This window comes from Ambystoma mexicanum, chromosome 10 (assembly GCF_040938575.1).
Source record: "Ambystoma mexicanum isolate Mex_15411 chromosome 10, UKY_AmexF1_1, whole genome shotgun sequence".
NCBI lineage: Eukaryota > Metazoa > Chordata > Amphibia > Caudata > Ambystomatidae > Ambystoma > Ambystoma mexicanum.
This window is the reverse complement of record NC_090932.1, coordinates 683,560,379-683,578,152: the sequence shown is the minus strand read 5'-3', so window position 1 is coordinate 683,578,152 and position 17,774 is coordinate 683,560,379. Positions and strand designations below refer to the sequence as shown.

Here is a 17,774-nt window from a genome sequence, read left to right as displayed (position 1 = left end):
TTGGAGGATGCGTGGAGGCGGCTACACCCTCAGGACAGGCAATACTCACACTATGCCTTACCACATGATCTACATACTAGCCTGGATTACGTGTTCGCCTCTGCCGAGATAGCGGGAGAAATGGTGGGTGCAGAATATAAAGCTAGAGTACTGTCGGACCATTCACCTTTGGTCTTGGAATGGCGACACCGCCTCCCCACCCCCCGAGCGCGTATTCCGACGTGGAGACTCAGAGCGGAGGCTTTGCAGGATCCGGGATTCCGGGAAGACCTGAGGGAGGCCATAGAGGAATATTTCAATATAAATACAGTAAGCGTAAGATCTATGGGAACAGTATGGGAGGCATTTAAGGTGGTGGTATGAGGGGTAGCCATATCAAAATCTAAAGGGCCCCAAGGGGGGATAGAACGAAAATTACGGGATACCGAAAGGGAACTGGAGGACCTGATGCGAAAAGGGGTAACCACCCGAGAGGACAGTGCCAAGATGAGAGATTTGCAAAAGGCTAGCAACGAACTCTGGGATAGATTATGTAAGCTAAATTATAAGAAATATATTGAGAGGCAACATGCGGGAGGAGACAAACCCGGCAGACTACTGGCCTGGTTATACAAAAATGAGACACCCCGGCAGGTGATTAGAGAAGTTAGGGATGCGGATGGCCAGATCCACAATACCCAAGAGGGGGTAAATGAGGAGTTCCACAAATACTATAAACGATTGTATGAGGACGTGGGAGAAGACATGGGGCCAGGAGATTCTGGAAACTATTGAAGATATTGGGCTACCCACCTTAGATGACTTAGAGAGGGCGGACCTAGAAGCCCCAATCACCTTAGATGAACTGGATGCGGTGATCCAGCACTTACCCACGCGCAAAGCGCCTGGGTCAGATGGATTACCTAGCGAATTTTACAAAGCGTATAAGCAAGAGTTACTCCAACCGCTCCTGGCCACGTTCAATGAGGCCTATGAACAGGGGGAGCTGCCGAAGTCTCTCCGAGAGGCAGTGATCATCCCACTCTTGAAACCAGGGAAGCCGAATGTGGACTGTGGATCATATAGGCCGATATCAATGCTTAACCAAGATAGCAAAATACTCACGGCGGTGCTGGCAAATAGATTAAAGCGGGTAATTGATAAATTAATACATCCGGATCAAACAGGCTATGTTCCAGGCAGGAATATCACTGACAATCACAGGAGGCTGCACCATATCATGGACCAAACAGAGAATGACCCGGGCGAGTTGGCCATAGTGTCATTGGATGCAGTCAAGGCGTTTGACTCGGTGAGGTGGTCATGGTTGATAGCGGCCCTGAAAGGATACGGTTTAGGACTGGGATATATTAGATGGATCAAGATGTTCTATAGCTCCCCGATTGCAAGAGTCAGGACAGGCGCTATAATTTCGGATAACTGGCAACTTAGTAGAAGGACTAGACAGGGATGTCCATGGTCGCCTATGTTATATATACTTGCAATGGAACCACTAGCTATTTGCCTTAGGCAACACTATGGGGAGGTGGGGGTGCGCACTACAAGGAACACACATCTAATATCACTGTATGCAGATGACATGCTCCTCTATCTGCGCTTCCCGGAGGAGAACCTGCAATATGTGTTGGAGGTTTGGGACCGCTACGCCGCCCTCTCTGGCATATTGGTGAACCCCAGGAATTCCAGTGTATTCCCCCTGGGAAGGTACAAAAATGTTCCACTAAAAAACTTGCCCATTTTACAAATACCCTGGCAGACAGAAACGTTTAGATATTTAGGCATAAACATATACCACAAGTTAGAAGCGGAACACAAACATAATACAGAAGAGGCGGTTGCAGGCGTTAGAAAAAGCATGGTATTTTGGGCCAGATTACCCCTGGCCATGATGGGAAGGGCAGCGCTGCTCAAAATGGTGGTCTTGCCCAGACTGCTGCATTTCTTCACAAACATACCATATCTGCTCCCCAAACGCTTTTTTTCCAAGCTCCATAGCCTGTGAAAGGGCTTCATATGGCACAATTCCAGAAATAGGGTGGCCCTGTGGAAATTACAAAACTCGTGCGACAAGGGGGGCATAAACCTGCCGAATTTTGAATTATATTACTTGGTGGGGCAGTTATCATATGTGGCGAGATGGCTGTCAGAAGAAGAATCGGCGGAGACCAGGCTCCTACAGGGCGTCCTCGCCCCATACTTTCTAAAAGAAACGGTGTGGTTGCATATAACGAAGGTGGCTGGGATGGGGAGACTGTTGGTGCTGGGTTGGGAGGTCTGGCGTAGAGCATGGAGAACGGTGGGTGACCTAGACCCGCTCTCACAGCAGGTCCCGTTGGTGGCATTATGTGGGGAAGACTCCCAGCTGATCAAAGGGGTCCGCAAATACTGGGAGCCGGTAGGCCTGGTCACTCTGGTCGGACATATGGCAGGAGGGGGAGGCGTGGGATTCGAGAAGCTGGTGGAGGAGACAGGGTAAATAGAGGCCAATACATTACCTACACCAGGTTTACGAAACGGGTGAGGGGGAGGTGGCCTGAGACGGTGCTGGCAGAAGAACCTCACTCCTCTGTAGAAACGATGTATGATGTTTCAGAAGGTGGGCATGAAATATCCTGGATATATGAGCTCTTGAGAGCAAAAGCGGGGAAGGAGTTGCTTCAATTGAGACTTGACTGGGAGGAGGAGGTGGGACAACCCATGACAGAGGGACAGTGGTTCAGAGCCCAAAGGTACCATAAGAAGGTGTCCCGGAATGCAAGACTTCAGCAGATCCAGCTGTATGTCACCCACAGAGCCTACTTGACCCCCGGCAGGGTGGCCAGGTTTGGTGGCTCGACCATACAGAAATGCCCCAGGTGTGGAGAGGAAGAGGCTGGGTTGTTACACATGTTCTGGGCTTGCCCAGAGGTGAGGACATTCTGGGTAGAACTGCAGACGAGATTGGCCTGCCGGGGGGTGGAGCTGGACGTGGGGTCTGCTTGGGCATGCATGCTGGGGAGTTTTCTAGGCCACGTAACTTAAAACATATCAGTAAAATGAAAGACCTGGCTTATATTTTGGCCAAACGCAGAATCGCGATGAGATGGAAAGCTGCCCACAGGCCTAGAGTGGAGATGTGGTGGGCAGACCTCCTGAAATGCACCGAAGCAGAAACCACGGTCTGGTATGAAGTAGTCACGAGTGGGGAAGAGGTAGGCCCCCTGATAGCCTGGAGACAGCTGGTGGCCGCAATGGCAAATCCCCACCAGGTGGATCAGGATGTGGAAAATCGGGAGGTGGTGGCAATAACCGAGTCACCTATAGATGCCCAAGATGGTGGCACAGATATGACGGCTCAAATTTGTGGGGTGGGAGGGGGGAGGACAGAGGAGGGCAATAATGTGATATCTGAAAATTTATCAAGAATGCCCTAAAAAGTTGTAATGTTTGCAGTGTTTGTTGAAATAAAAAAATAAATTTAAAAAATAAATTAAAAAAACTAGAAAAATGCATAACATTGAAGAAGGGGTCCAAACATATTATGTTCATTGACCTAAAAGCTTCCTTCGACAGAATCCCAAGAGCGACATTTTGGAATTACCTATCAGAGAAAGAGAGGTCACCAGCCCTGTTAACAGCAATAAAGGAACTATATTCAGATTCAACCGCCAGGGTAAGGGGGGGAGCTGGGATGAAGGGGGACTCACAAAACCTTTCCCGGTAGAAAAAGGGGTACGGTAGGGATGTATTTTGGCCCCATCTCTTTTCCTAGTTCTTTGATGGGGGGCTTAACATGCCCCGACCTTGGAGGTGAACAAATATAAATTGTAATGTTTGCAGATTATGTGGTCCTAATTTCTAGAACTCATACAGGCCTAGAAAATCTGAAAAAGGGCTTTGTAAAATGGTGTGGTATACAAGAGCTAATAATAGATGCAGATAAAACAAAAAAGTATTGCGCTGTGGGAGAAAGATAACAGGATGAAAAGTAAAATCACGATAGACGACAATGAAATTGAAGAGATCAACACCTTTGATTACCTAGAGATTAGAGTTAGTCATAAGAACAGATGGAACCGCAGCTCGATAAAGCTAAATTGACGCTAGGGAAAAGGGGCTCAGCCATAACAGCTTTCTAGGCTAAGTATGGGAATAGAAACTTAGCCCCAGCTTTTGAGAGATATCACGCTCAAGCAGTTGCAGGGGCTAATTATGACGCTGAAATATGGGGCCATAGTGAGCCCCAGAAAATAGCGACAACCGAGAATAAAAAAAAACTCAAGAAGCTACTTTTACTGCTCCTACGTGCCCCCAATATCACTCTACATTTGGAACTGGGACAAAATTGGAGACATAATGGCTTTAAAGTGGCTCCATTATTGAATCTGTATTTGGTCAAACCCCACTCTCCTAATATATAGAGCTGCAAGCCGAGACGTTTTAACACATGAAGGGAGAAGAAGCTCTCCTTGGTTTAAACATGTCAAGGGCTGATTGTGGCGTTTGGGTCTGAAAAAGATTTGGCTCAATCTATACGCAACTACTAAGAATAGTAAATTGCTAGTGCCTACAGCATACAAGAATTGTGTAGTAAAAAAGATGTTAGGCAACACGCTTATGCTGGCGTCAGGGCTATCGTATTTGGCAATTAAAACAACATTGGTGTGGAAAATTATATAATACTTACAGAGAAGCCATTGGCCCGTCTCCCTTTTTAAAGTTAACACTATGCACCCTACCACTGGCAAGTATTATAGCAAGATGGAATGGCGCCGACTCAGACAAATGCCCAGCACTTTCTATACCTATGCACTGGATATTCGAAAATATTGCGGACTCTGGAAACATGCCATTAGAGATTTGGATAGTCCAGGGACTCTCTGTAAAAGTAATGTCTTTCCCGATGTCACATATGCAGTTCTTGACTACCTATATTACTCCTGAATAGGAGGAAAAGATTCCTAAAACTAGTAGGATAACAGATTCCAAAAGATAGTATGTGTGGTATCTGCGAACAATGCTGTTAGCTGACTGTCTGCTTTGCTTAATAAGAGTATTCAAATTGTATATAATTGTATTATACACAGAGGCTTCCGTCTGTAGATATAGTTGATTCAACATTTGAATATCTTAATTATGTTGTGGATTTTAAATTGGCCATAACAACTTAGAGAAATGGTCCTTTAGGTCTTTGAGTAAGTTGTTTTTGGCAACTGAACAACATAGAAATTAAATGTTACTAGCTAAGGTCAATCGAAATGAGTTCCATTATATGATTGTACACTTAAATGCCTATTCTCTGAACAAAACCACAAAAATGAGGATGGCTAAGAAATGTTGGAATTTTGCAACCTGTACTTTCGTGGACTTGACCATTTTGTATTCTTGATCTTTGATATTTTATACGTGTATGTGTTTTGTTGTGCAGGGAAATGTTTTATGGAATATGTTTTCTGAAATACACACGAAATGATGATTTGTGCCACACATTGCATTACGTCCTCATTCTGCAGCAGAGAATGCGAGTGAGATGCATCACAGAAAAAGGTGGTGGAAGAGACAAAAATGTCCTGCAATAAAGAGACAGCAGCAAAGATTTATGTAGCAACAGAAACAGACGTAGTGGCAGAGTTTTCAATATAACAGAAAAGCTAGGTAACGGCTAAGTGAGCGGTAGCAGCAAGACAGAAGAACTGACCGGGAAGAAATGTAAAAAGGTAATAAAAGAGAAAGTGATGTCAAGTAAAAGTGAAGAAATGGAAAGCAGCATGACAAAAGACTGAGTGGGATACACAGCAGCAGCAAAACCATTTGACATTTTGGAGGGAATCATAAGTAAAGTTCCACTATGTTTCAGGCACTGAAGAGGGGGTATTTTGACATGTGCGTCAATGGTAAATCACTAGAGAAAATTGTCCTTTTTAATCTCTGCATTTATTTTAATCTTCGTGTGTGCTCATTTTTAGAGTCATCCATGAAGTGTGCAATCATGAGAAGTAATTCCTGAGAGTTTAATAGCTCCTCGGTCATGATGGCTAACTCCTCACTGTGAGAACATTCCCTAGACTTGTGGATTCTGAATAGGAGGACTGGCCATGTCGCTTCAGTTGGTGCTCATGTTTTCAGCAAGATAAACCCTTCTCTGAAACCTTTGACACTTTCCGAGGAAGGGCTGATAGCTTGTGAGGAAGGATGGATGTTTAATGTAAAGGACCGGTCCGGATGTAAAGAGTACAAGTGAAACAAAAGCTATGGGGAATTTGTTGTCAAGTGTGTTAAGGATTTCAATCAGGCGTCACACACCTTGGTCTCGTCTAGTATGTAGCACACAACTGAGATGCCTTTCTCTTTATTTTATGCGGATTCAATATTTATTTATTTTTAAAATTCAAAGAAATCATACAATTTCTATATGGGGCAGCAATCACCAATGGGGTGTGGAACAGGGCTAACCTTAAGGATATATCAAAGGGGCTATTAATCCCTTTGAGGTCTCAGTGATTTACAGGCATCTGGGTTTAGCACAAGAAGAAAGGGTTAAGGTGCTTTACTTTGCTGAGTTTTCTTTTATGATTGTCGTTGCTAGTAGACACAGGAAGACAACGGAGGAAAAGACGTCCGTTACTGGTGGGCTTATTGAAAGTGAGGTGGTTAAGGAAAGAAAAGAAGAGAAACGGAAGTTAATTTGTAACGTTGCGCTTGTTAAGAAGATTTTAGTTAATTTATGTTAAAATGGCAGTGAGGAGAGAATTGCAGCATTACCGAGAGGAAGAGAGTCTCTCATGAAGAGCGAGTTGGAAGGAGGAGGGGCCGCCCAGCTGATTTCGTAACGGGTCCCTGTCGACTTGAGTGCTGTCCCAAGCAGGGACTAAGCTGAGGAGGAGCTCAGAACCCCAACAGCTGAGATCTCTGTCCATTTTTCTGACTGCCGCCACTGTGAGAAGGTATGGATGGAGGAAGGGGATCCTCGACAGCTGGTTGCATCATACCAGAGAGAGGCGGGGCGTACTCAGCCGCAGAAGTAAAGACGCCTCGTCAGCTGAAAGCCTCTCTCTCTCCCTCTGTCTTCACAGTGAGGCGTACGCAACGGATATCCGAGCGAAAAGCCTACGCTCAGAGATATCAGTGTAATAGAAGGAGTAGGAGAGGCGGGGCTCCATCTACAAGAGCCGGGAACAAAGCTGAGAAGGTCGTTACCCAATGAGGTGAGAAACAGACCCTGCAAGGGGGTTGACTGAAGTGACTAAGTGAACGTGTTTTTGCAGTCCTGATAAAGAAAGCAACATAACATGAAAGAGATAAAGTGATGTGCCTCCGAGTGAAAGTATTTTTGCAATCTTGATAGAGAAAACAGTACAACCTGAGAGAGCCAAAAGGGGCTAAAGAAAGTTCGGTCAAGAGCTTTGGAGGAAGGAATGAGACAATAAAGAACTATCACACTATAGTAAAGACTGTGAGAACACTGAGAAGGAAACAAGGTTCCTTCTCAACCAAGAAACCTCCTGAAGTACTGTATATTCTAAAGTTATACCAGAAAACAAGCATTTCTACCAACAATCGGTTCACAACTGGCCATAATTTTAATATTTGAAGACTACTTCCTCTACACATATCCTTTTACTGGTTCATTCTGTTACAGGTGTTGTTCTACCTGCTGGTTATTTAAAATATTGCTCATATACCAATAGTAGTCCTCGTATCTCTAATTCCCACAAAAGTATAACAGGTGATAATTACAATGAAAATGAAAGCAATGCACTTAATTGACCTTATCCTAGAACATATACAAAGCACAAGTGAATAGGAGCACTTTTTGAATTAGGATAGATAGCACCCAAGTTAAGGATTCCTCCTGCAATGTTCCCTCAACCCACAAGTAATCGAATTCTAAGCAGCAGGTAGTCAGGAATAAGAGGCACTAAACAGAATCAAAATCCGACCTTCCCTCATACAATAAGAGTCAAAGGCCTAAAATAACTCTCAAATTTTACAAATAATGACTTAATGTGTGGTCAAATTATGATGTTCATATGTTTTATTACAATAGCATGTATGTTATATCACTGGCAACCACAAGGCAATGGATCAGCAAAAGGTATATATTTGAAAACGAGTGGAAAATTTAGAGCATGCTCCAGCCAAATGACACGTTGGAAAACTTGCAATTTACCCAATTCCTGTTTAGAATGACACAAACGAATTGAGGGGGAAAAAGGGTGAAATACTTTAATTCTCAATGCGGTTTTTGGGCTGGGGGATAGATTATATATATTTGTACACAAAGGAGAAAGGGTATACCAACCCATTTACAAGAATGCCAAATTCACTGATATATACTGAATTGGGTCTGTGATTCCTGGCCTCCATATACTTATAGTCTGGATAAAATAGACTAAGTATCATCACAATGTATCCCAAGATTTTTTTGTTGGATAAAAAACAATATTTAATAATGGTTAAGAAAAAATGTTCATACAATTTTTTGACCCAACATTACACACATGATGAAAGACTCAGACACAAAAATGACTGCACTAAAATAGGACAACAAAAAAACAACCAAATAACAGTACAATACATACACTCATTGAGTAGATCACTCAAATGACATAAAAAATCCCGACATGTGTCAGTTCTTCCAGGCTGTCATTGCATGAACTTTCTTCTAGGGAAAAGACAAATATTTTCTTGATAAACACCAGGCATTCCAGGGCCACATGTAGGTTTTCCAAATATCGAAGCAACAATTGCTCCCAAAACAACAAACAAAAGGGGGCCATCAATACACAACACTACCCAGTGTTTAGTATAGTCAGTACCAAGCTCAGAACGTAGCATCACTATAATGTCACTGTAGCTCCCCAAAAATGGAGTCCCAGGACACGGTTCAAGCATGGTGTAACCACCTTGACCATGCCTTCAATGCATTCAGCATTAGCTTCAAAATTCCTCTGTCAACTTTGTATTCCTTTCAAAGAAGCTCATGAGTAGCTCGAAGTCTCAATTAGACCTTCAAGCAAACACAAGACAACAAGATCAGTTGTCTGTGTGGGAGTGTAACACGACACACAGTATCGGGCCAGACACCACCACCGCTGAGAAATGCCCAACTTTAAAGCCACCGCCAATGTAGCCTAAAAGAAAAGACCCCACAGGATACTCATCTAATATATATATCACAAAGGTTGAATCAACAGTGGCTCGTAATGAGTAAGAGTCATAACACACCATCACCATATACCAATAGAATTAACCTATATAAACAGCCACCACCAGAGTTGAATACACCTAATGTGAAATACCTCCAAATCGTACTTCTATGGTGAAAACACCTTCAACGAGATGGGCTATCCGTATAGCGTATGCAGTACTTCAGTAGAAAATAACTGGAAATGAAATACATACAACAGGGACTCAGCTTCCCTAGAAGTAGTAAAGCGCCAGACATATGATGACTGCGCATCATAACAGAACTCCAAAGAACACAACACACTTAATTCTGTAAAACGTACCTGCACCGCGGTAAACCATTTCCGAGATCCGACCGCGCGAGGCTCAGCAGGTTCCAACAAACACCATGCATGTGACACAAATCGCTACGCGTTACCTCAAGGTACGACGGTAAAGGACTGCCGGTTCATAGATAAAGAAAGAGGACTATACTGTCCCAAAGCGTAAACATAGTTCCGTCAAACACGGATCTTCTAACAAGGCAAACTACAATTATCTGTCACCTCAGGGCTCAAAACTCGAACAATTATGTAAAAAGAAATGAACAAATGCAAATATGTCATGGAAAATTATCAACCGTCTCATCCGGAATGGACATAACAGGCAGACTGACCCTCATCACTAACTACCTTTGGATGTTGTAAAAGGAATCAATAGAGTACCTACAGGTGAAATGTAGGTCCAGGAATGCATGGAAGTAAGACAATCAAAAAATTACACATTCATTGTAAGGAACAATTATCAAATAGGACATCACTATAATGTACCTCATAGTTAATAATTTCACTCCATGCACATAAATAGTGAATATCCACATTGTGGTAACAGCAATAAATGATTTGAGTACATTATTAAGAGACATTTTTCAAACAGATGGACTCACTCACCCAAGTCATGTGGCCACATATACATAATCTGCTTCAATAATTGTGAATGTACTCTCCCTTAAGTGTGTGACCTTACACATGGGGTGTTCCACAATACACAAATCTACTGATGTTGTTATACTGAAAGAAACAATGATACAGTAGACAACATTGGTTCATGAACATCAAATACCTGGTGTACAGGTTCAGTTATGTGTATGAGTCCATTCAATCTCTTCATTCAAACCAAGCACATGACTCTGACATTTGAAGATCATTCTTTGTTCAAATAACACCAGTTTTTGATCAGCGTCTAGTTTGCCATTACCTCGTACCTTTTTTAGAATGGCCCATCTGAAATCTTCATGGGAATGTTTCATTTGGACAAAATGTCTCACCAAGGGGGCTGTCATTATCTGGTTCTTAATACAGCTACGGTGTTCGATCATCCGAGTGCGACATTTCCTGTTAGTTTTACCAATATATTGTAAACCACATGAGCATGTGATTAAATAGACCACATTCAGTACCCACGTAGTGGTCGTATTCAATGTGATTTGTTTGATTTTTTTGGTAGAGGAACACATTACGCATTGTCCACAAGGGAAATGGCCCTTAACAGTAGGCATGCCCCATAAAGTGGTTTAACTAGATTCAGCTCTGTTTGATAGATATGTCATTTCTGATAAGCATTTCTCTGATATTTTGTCTTTTCTTGAAAGCAACCAAAAGGTGGAGGAGTGGATTTGTCATTGTACACTTTTTTCCAAGTCTTATGGATGATACCCTTGATTTTTTAAGACAGATTTGAGAAGGTGTTTCCAAACACAATTCGATTCTCATTTTTTTTTCCAGTAAGGCATCACGATTATGGTTACATGCTCTCTTCAGGGAGCTTTTAACAAGTTTGGATGGATAACCTTTGTTCAATAGTTTCTTAGATAGCTTGTATGCACTTTCAGTATAGTCTTGTTGTCGACTACTGTTCCTCTTCAGTCTAAGAAATTGGCCAAAAGGCAAATTGTTTTTGATGTGGTTTGCATGATGGCTTGAAAAATGGAGGAGAGAGTTCTTATCTGACTTTTTGTGGTACGGTTTCACTTTTAGAATGCCCATGTGTTCAAAAATGGTAATATCTAAAAAGTTAATTTCCTTAGAATTGATCTCTTTAGTGAATTTGAGAAACACATTCTGAATATTCAACCATTCCACAAAAGAGTCAGCCTCTTCAACTGACCCCTCCCAAAGAATGATAGATATATATCGCAGGGACAATAGAGAGGTGAAAATAGGTCTTTACAAGCCGTGATTTTTGACATTTTGTAGCAAAATGTAAGCGTTTCCTGTATAGCTGAAGGAAAGATTTTGTTCTTCTCAGGTCTCAGGTTTGGCTGGCATAGCCTGTCTTTCAGGAGGAAGGCTCTTTTCTGATGGAGCACAATGTGAATATGGCTGGGCATGACAGGGTCTTTTTTTTGGATAAAGGTAGTGTGATGAAGAACAGGGACAAATAGTATCAGAACGGCATCATTTAAAGGTGAAATATTCCCCTTTTCAATGGGAATTTTGGGCTTGCAGCAAAACAGCCCTGCTTTTTCACTCCCCTTCTTTTGTACATTTAAGAACACCCTGGTAAGCCTTTTCAGAGCAAGGTGAGAGGCAAAGGCCTTGTTCCTACTTCTCGACTGGATTGGATGCAGTTGCCCGAGGATTGCCGCCATATATGAGGGCGGTGGCAGCGGCAGTCCTAGCTCTGAAGCAAAGCGCAGGAATAATTCTAGGATACAATGTAACAGTAAGAGTACCACATGCCGTGAATATGCTATTAAACAGAACGCAAACTCAGCACCTCACAGCAGCCAGATCGACAGATGAAATGCACCTATTCAGTAGAAATGTCAAAATCGAACTATGCAATGCGTTGAATCTAGCTTCTTTGCTACCGGTGCAAACAAATGAGAATGTAGTGATGCATAACTGTATGATTAGAATGGAAGAAAGCCCCAAGGGAATAATTGTTTATAGGACAGGCCTTTAGAAGACGGGGACAGTGTGTTTTTCTGTGATAGGTCTTGCTATAAATTGGATTCAGGAGAAATGGTAGAAGGGTATGCAGTAACAACAGGAGAAACCATTGTCGACATGGGGAGAGTACCAGAAAAATCCGCACAAGCAGCAGAACTACATGCTGTGATAAAGGCATAAAAACATGGTGAGGGAAAAAGCATAACGGTGCATACTGATTCAGCATATGCACATGGGGTGGTGACCAACTTTGGGAGACTGGGCTGAAAGGGGATTTTTGACGTCACAAGGTACAAAGGTAAAACGCGCAGCATTGATATGCAAGCTGCTTAAAGGTTTGACGTTACCTACAAAGGTGGCAGTGGTAAAACGTGCAGCCCACCGCAAGGTACTCGACTATGTATCCCAGGGTAATGATGTAGCAGACATGGTTGCAAAATATGATGCAGAAAATTGTACAAACAATGAACTAGGACAATATGTGTGTGAAACAATAGAGGAGGGGTTGGATGTGGGAGAACAGGTGGCGAGGATCCAAGAGGATGCAACAGAAGAAGAAAGGAAAACCTAGCATTCAGAGGAGAACATAAGACAATTGGGGAGCAGGGCATGGGCAAATGAGATCACAAAGAAATGGATGTTACCAGATGCATATCTCCCTATTGTAGTAAGCGTGGCACATGGGCCAACACACGTGAATGTGAGAACAATGAAGAGTGTGTTAAGGACTGTTTGGGAAAATAAGAAAATTGGTCCATATTGCAGGCAACGGGCAAAGCAGTATGAGATTTCCGTGATGTACAATGTTGGAAAGGGCGTGCCGGCCCCAGCAGGGCGCTGCAAGCTGCCCACACAGCCCTTTGAAGTCATATACATGGATTTTATACAACTGGAACCTGTAAACAAGTTTGCTTACTGTTTGGTAATGAAATGCAGTTATTCGGGGTGGTTGGAAGCCTTCCCCCTCTGAGATAGCAGCACTACCTCAACTGCAAAGTGCCTACTGAAACATTGGGTATCTCTGTACACGGTCCCTACCTATCTGTGGTCAGATAATGGGTCACATTTCACGGGTGAAGTAGTGGGAAAGGTATACAAAGCACTGGGCATCGATCAAAGGGTCCATGCCGTATTTCACCCCCAGTCAGCAGGAATTATTATTATGCAGCAAACTGGCAAAGCCTGTGCAGAGACAGGTCTGAAGTGGCCCGACGCCTTGCCATTGGCATTACTGAGCATGAGAACTGTTCCCAAACGCACCCATGCACTATCCCCATTTGAGATTGTAATGGGCCAGTCGCCCAGTATTGGTACCCCTGCAGACTCCAAGAAACTGTCTGAACAAGCATGGCCAGCACTGGAACAATATTGTATTGCGTTGACTAACAGGCTCCTTTCTGTACATGCACAGGTAAAGGACGCAGGCCCAGTACCACCAATTGGGCCAGGGCATGATCTGAAACCCGGGGAATGGGTGGTCATCAAGGCATTCGATCAAATCAGTGGACTACAGCCTCGCTGGAAATGACCCTATCAAGTGTTGTTGACAACGCAAACAGCACTGAAAGGGGGCGGCAAACCACACTGGTATCACGCAAACCATGTGAAGAGATCTGCTAACGTGGGGCCATTGCAACCTCCCAGGCGACAAACGGATCTGCTCGAATCGTCCCAAACCCCTCTCCCCACGGATATCACCAGGTATAACCGAAGGCCACGTGAAGTATATGTGCCAGGCAACGAGTAAGGACTGTGAATTGAACTTTGATGGTTAGAGAGACACAAACTCGTTTGTAGGTCAGAGCAGGAGACAGCCTTGCCGAAGGCGTGAGCAATTAGCTCGAAGGGCCTCCAGCATCCCTCCTGGACAAGGCACAACGAGACGTGGGACAGATCGGTGAAAAGGGCCACCAGTGCACCCTGTACGTTTAGGGTACTAAGACACTGGAGCTTTAAGTAGGGTTGGGAACGCAAGCTGTAGGAGTGAGAGGCTGCTCACTAGGGTAGACCGCTAGGCGCCAGGATCCAGCCAAGCCACTGAACTTAACCTGCAAGTGTCAGCATAAACTCAGGTAAGGTGGCAGAAGCAGTGGCAATTGAGATGCAAATACAGGATTGTGTTTTTGTGTGCAGTGTCTACCAATGTTTGTAGGGTGTTGCTTGGATTGCTGTGGTAGAGCAGTGAATAAAATATTCCACTCAAGGCCAACCCATGTGGCTGCAAACGAAGAGTATAAGCGGGTAATGCGGCTGAAAGAAATGGAAGACTTAAATAAGATTGATATATATTGATCTTGCTCAACATGAGCAAAAGGGCCGCTTTGTGGATTCTGAATAGGAGGGCTAGCCATGTTGCTTCAGTTGGTGCTCATGTTTTCAGCAAGATAAACCTTTCCCGGAAACCTTTGACACTTTCGGAGGAAGGGCTGATAGCTTGTGACTAAGACCCTTGGTATTCCAAGAAGAAGAGAAAAGCAGGGATGGGACGCATGTCTGTAGCAGAAGATATGCATTAGTTATGCAACCACACAAGCAATTTCCCCGAACTAGGCTGCCTGAAGTTAAGGCAGGCGTGGTGTGTGTGATAACTGTTAAGCTACAGGAATGAGTTTGCAAGAAATCCTTTGCACGAACGAAGACATGTGAGACAGGGCGTGCAACCAGCTGCCAATGACTATGCAGATTTTTGTCTTGGTCTTGACTACATGCCAGCTATTCAATGCAATGTTAAGCAAAATGTATATAAGCTATATGAACTTTAAATGCTTAGCTCACTCCTGCGCAGTCTTTTGAGTGTGCAAGGAGTCATGCCCTTTCGTGAATGCTTAAATTGAATAAATGGATGACTTGACTTATTTGGTCTGAGTCTGGGGTCCCTTATACCAGGTTGGGGTGAGCAAAAGTTGCATCCTTAGAACCAGGAACTAATTACAGCTCCTGCTCCATACATTTCAACCTTCATGATATCCTAACCAGACTGACCGTTAATCAAACACATCGCACAAACTTTTATTTGGTCTTGGAGTCTCCAATTGATCCCACGGTAGTGACACTAATTTCACCCTTCATCCACTTGCAACCTAACTATGCAACTGCAGCCCAGATAAATTGTTAGGATGCGGTATATATGTAGATTATTCTAAGAAGAGCTCAGCACCAATTTAAGCGGGACACAGTATTCACAAAACCCTAGGGACCCCATGGGTTTGCTGGCAGGGCCCAACGACTGCTCAGGTAGCAGCCTGAGCGTTGTTTTCTCAGTACGTACCAACATACAGAAGGCAACTCTTATGTGAAAGGTTTTCCCGGGTCACTGAGTTATCCCTACTATGTAACTGGCTGTTCAGGGTGAGGGGCCTCCACTGTAGACATGTTGGTGCACTAGCTGCTTAAGTTGTTCAGCTGCAACCTCAGACTTCCTCCTGGCACCTCACTATCAGTGCTGTCAGGTGGCCTTACTGTTGCATAGATTACTAAACAAACAAAAAGCGTACAGTAACAATTTTATGTAGTAGCAGCCTTGTAACATGCATTGCACTGTACAGGAACCCTGAGCTATGAAAGAGGGGTTACAGTGCTGTGAAGTCATACCAATGACAGCTGTTTGCTAGACTGCAATCAGTCACTTTGGTATGGTTGAATCAAAACTATTTTTGCTCGCTCCACCTTTCAGCGCAGAAACAATATCTGGCAGCGTCCCACAACCCAAATTCGGTTCTCATGTCGCCTGCAATTACTAATTCACTGCCATAGACTATGACATGGACACACCTTGGCGGGGGTCACAATACGCATATACCAAGACAAGGCATGGCACCATAAGACCACTATGGTGGTGAAGGGCACATTATAAATCTAGCTTAGCATAAGACGGTCCAACACACACCCACCCCACCTAACACATAACTGTTACATATGTTACAATACTAGTAACCTCTGCCAAAGCAATTAGCTCTTCCAAGCGACAAAGAAAAAGCTTTAAAAGCGTTTGTACTTTAAAAATCAGAAAATCAAAGTGCAAGGAAAAGGTGATTGCACCGAGCATAGATCACTACTGTAAACTGCCTGTAATTCTTAGCGGCAACTGATTATGCACTACACAATGTCTGGCATAGAGCAACACGGGCTAAGCACTCTCAGTCTATGCCAGTAGCTACAAGGCACGATGTGGCAAGGCAACACACTTCATATAATCAAGCAGCCTTCATATCATGCAATACACTCAAGCCTCTAGTGCATCTTCTCTTTTGCAGTCCTCGCCCCAATCCTATGGATCACATTCAGCTTTATATACAGCCTGCAAATTCTCCCAAAGTGGACCGTCAGTGACATCTCCTGCGTCAGTCCATTCTCAGTCTCTGCTTATATAGTCCCTCATTGAGATCCTTTCTCACAGACACATTCTACTTCATTCTCTCAGTAACTTCACGTCCACAATTGATAGTATCCTTCCTTGCAGTGCCTTCCCGGGGTCCATTCTCCTATAGTGCCATCACATAGTCTACACTCTCCTAAAAGCACTTCTCTTCGCCCTTTACTGGGGTGCGTTCTCTTAGATCCTTGTAACCTCGGTCTCATTTGGCGTTTTCTTTCAGTTCCTTGCGACAGAACCACCCCATCCTGCAGCTCTTTCCGACTGCCACCCTGCACTCTTCTCACTTCCCCCTGCTTCAGACCCTCCTCAGTGTATCTTCTCTCTATGAATCCCTTCTCATAGACTGGGACTCCTCTCCCGGAGTCCCTTCTCATCCTCGTCTGTGTTCCTTTCTCTCAGTCCCCGCTCCTGCAGTATACTTCTCACAATCCCCTCCTACATCCGAACTCTCCTTGCAGTACCCTCTCATAGTCTCTTCCTAATCTCTTCTCCAGTAAACCTTTCCTTCAGTCCCTTTTCATACGCTCTTCTGGCAGTGCAGTCCAGTCTCTCGGAAACTTGTCAGACAGAGCCACACTCCCTTCACACAGCACTTGCAGGCTCCACTCTCCAGTCCCTTGTCATGGTTTCGCACTCATGAAATCACTTCTTTCAATCCGATCTCATAGACGTCACTCGACTCTTGCAGTGCCTTCCCTCGTTGCTGTCTCCTTTCCTATAAACCCTTTAATATGTTCGTCTCCTGCAGCCCCTGCACCCACTGGTCTACCCTCCTGTAGTTCCTTCACACACACTTCCGCACTGTTTGCTCTCTTTCAACACCACGCCTCTCCCTGAGCCCACGCCCCTGAGTATCCCCACTCACCTTCTTGCTGCTGGTTCCCCTAATTTCCGCCGCTTTGTCGTAGACGTGACACTTGAGGATGGTGCTGCCTACGTCCACCGCCAACACGTACTGGTTTTGCCCTCGATAGCCGTTCCTCTGCTGCTGCTCCATCCTCTCCAACCTGGTGCCTGTGGAGGGGGTGGAGAGGAGGCGGGGGGGGGCGGGGGGGGGGGGGGGGGCGGGGGGGGGGGGGGGGGGGGTTGGAGTCCACTCTGGCCTCTTGCTTCCGGCTAGGCAAAAGTCAATGTCCGTTTGATAGAATAATCAATGACGCCGAATACCCTTTATCCCCGTGCTCAACATGGTTAACGTGAGGGATCAGAGTCAAGCTTAGAGGTAACATGCCCAATATCACAGGGTCCGATCAAATGATCTCCTTGATTAGCTCCACGATTTGGAGTTAGCTACTAAA

The 17,774-nt window shown here is 44.3% G+C and overlaps 1 protein-coding gene across 2 annotated transcripts in view; it reads right to left on the bottom strand.

Moving 5' to 3' along the window:
- GK5 (glycerol kinase 5) overlaps positions 1-17,514 on the bottom strand; it is an 831,314-nt gene extending 813,800 nt beyond the window's left edge. Inside the window, exon 1 of one of the 2 annotated variants that reach the window (XM_069618275.1) lies at positions 17,342-17,514. In XM_069618275.1, coding sequence (XP_069474376.1) covers positions 17,342-17,473 — 132 coding nt within the window. In that variant the 5' untranslated portion in view covers positions 17,474-17,514. The remainder of the gene's footprint in view (positions 1-17,341) is intronic. The other variant, XM_069618276.1, reaches the window with a different exon arrangement.
- Between the last annotated feature and the right edge of the window lie 260 nt (positions 17,515-17,774).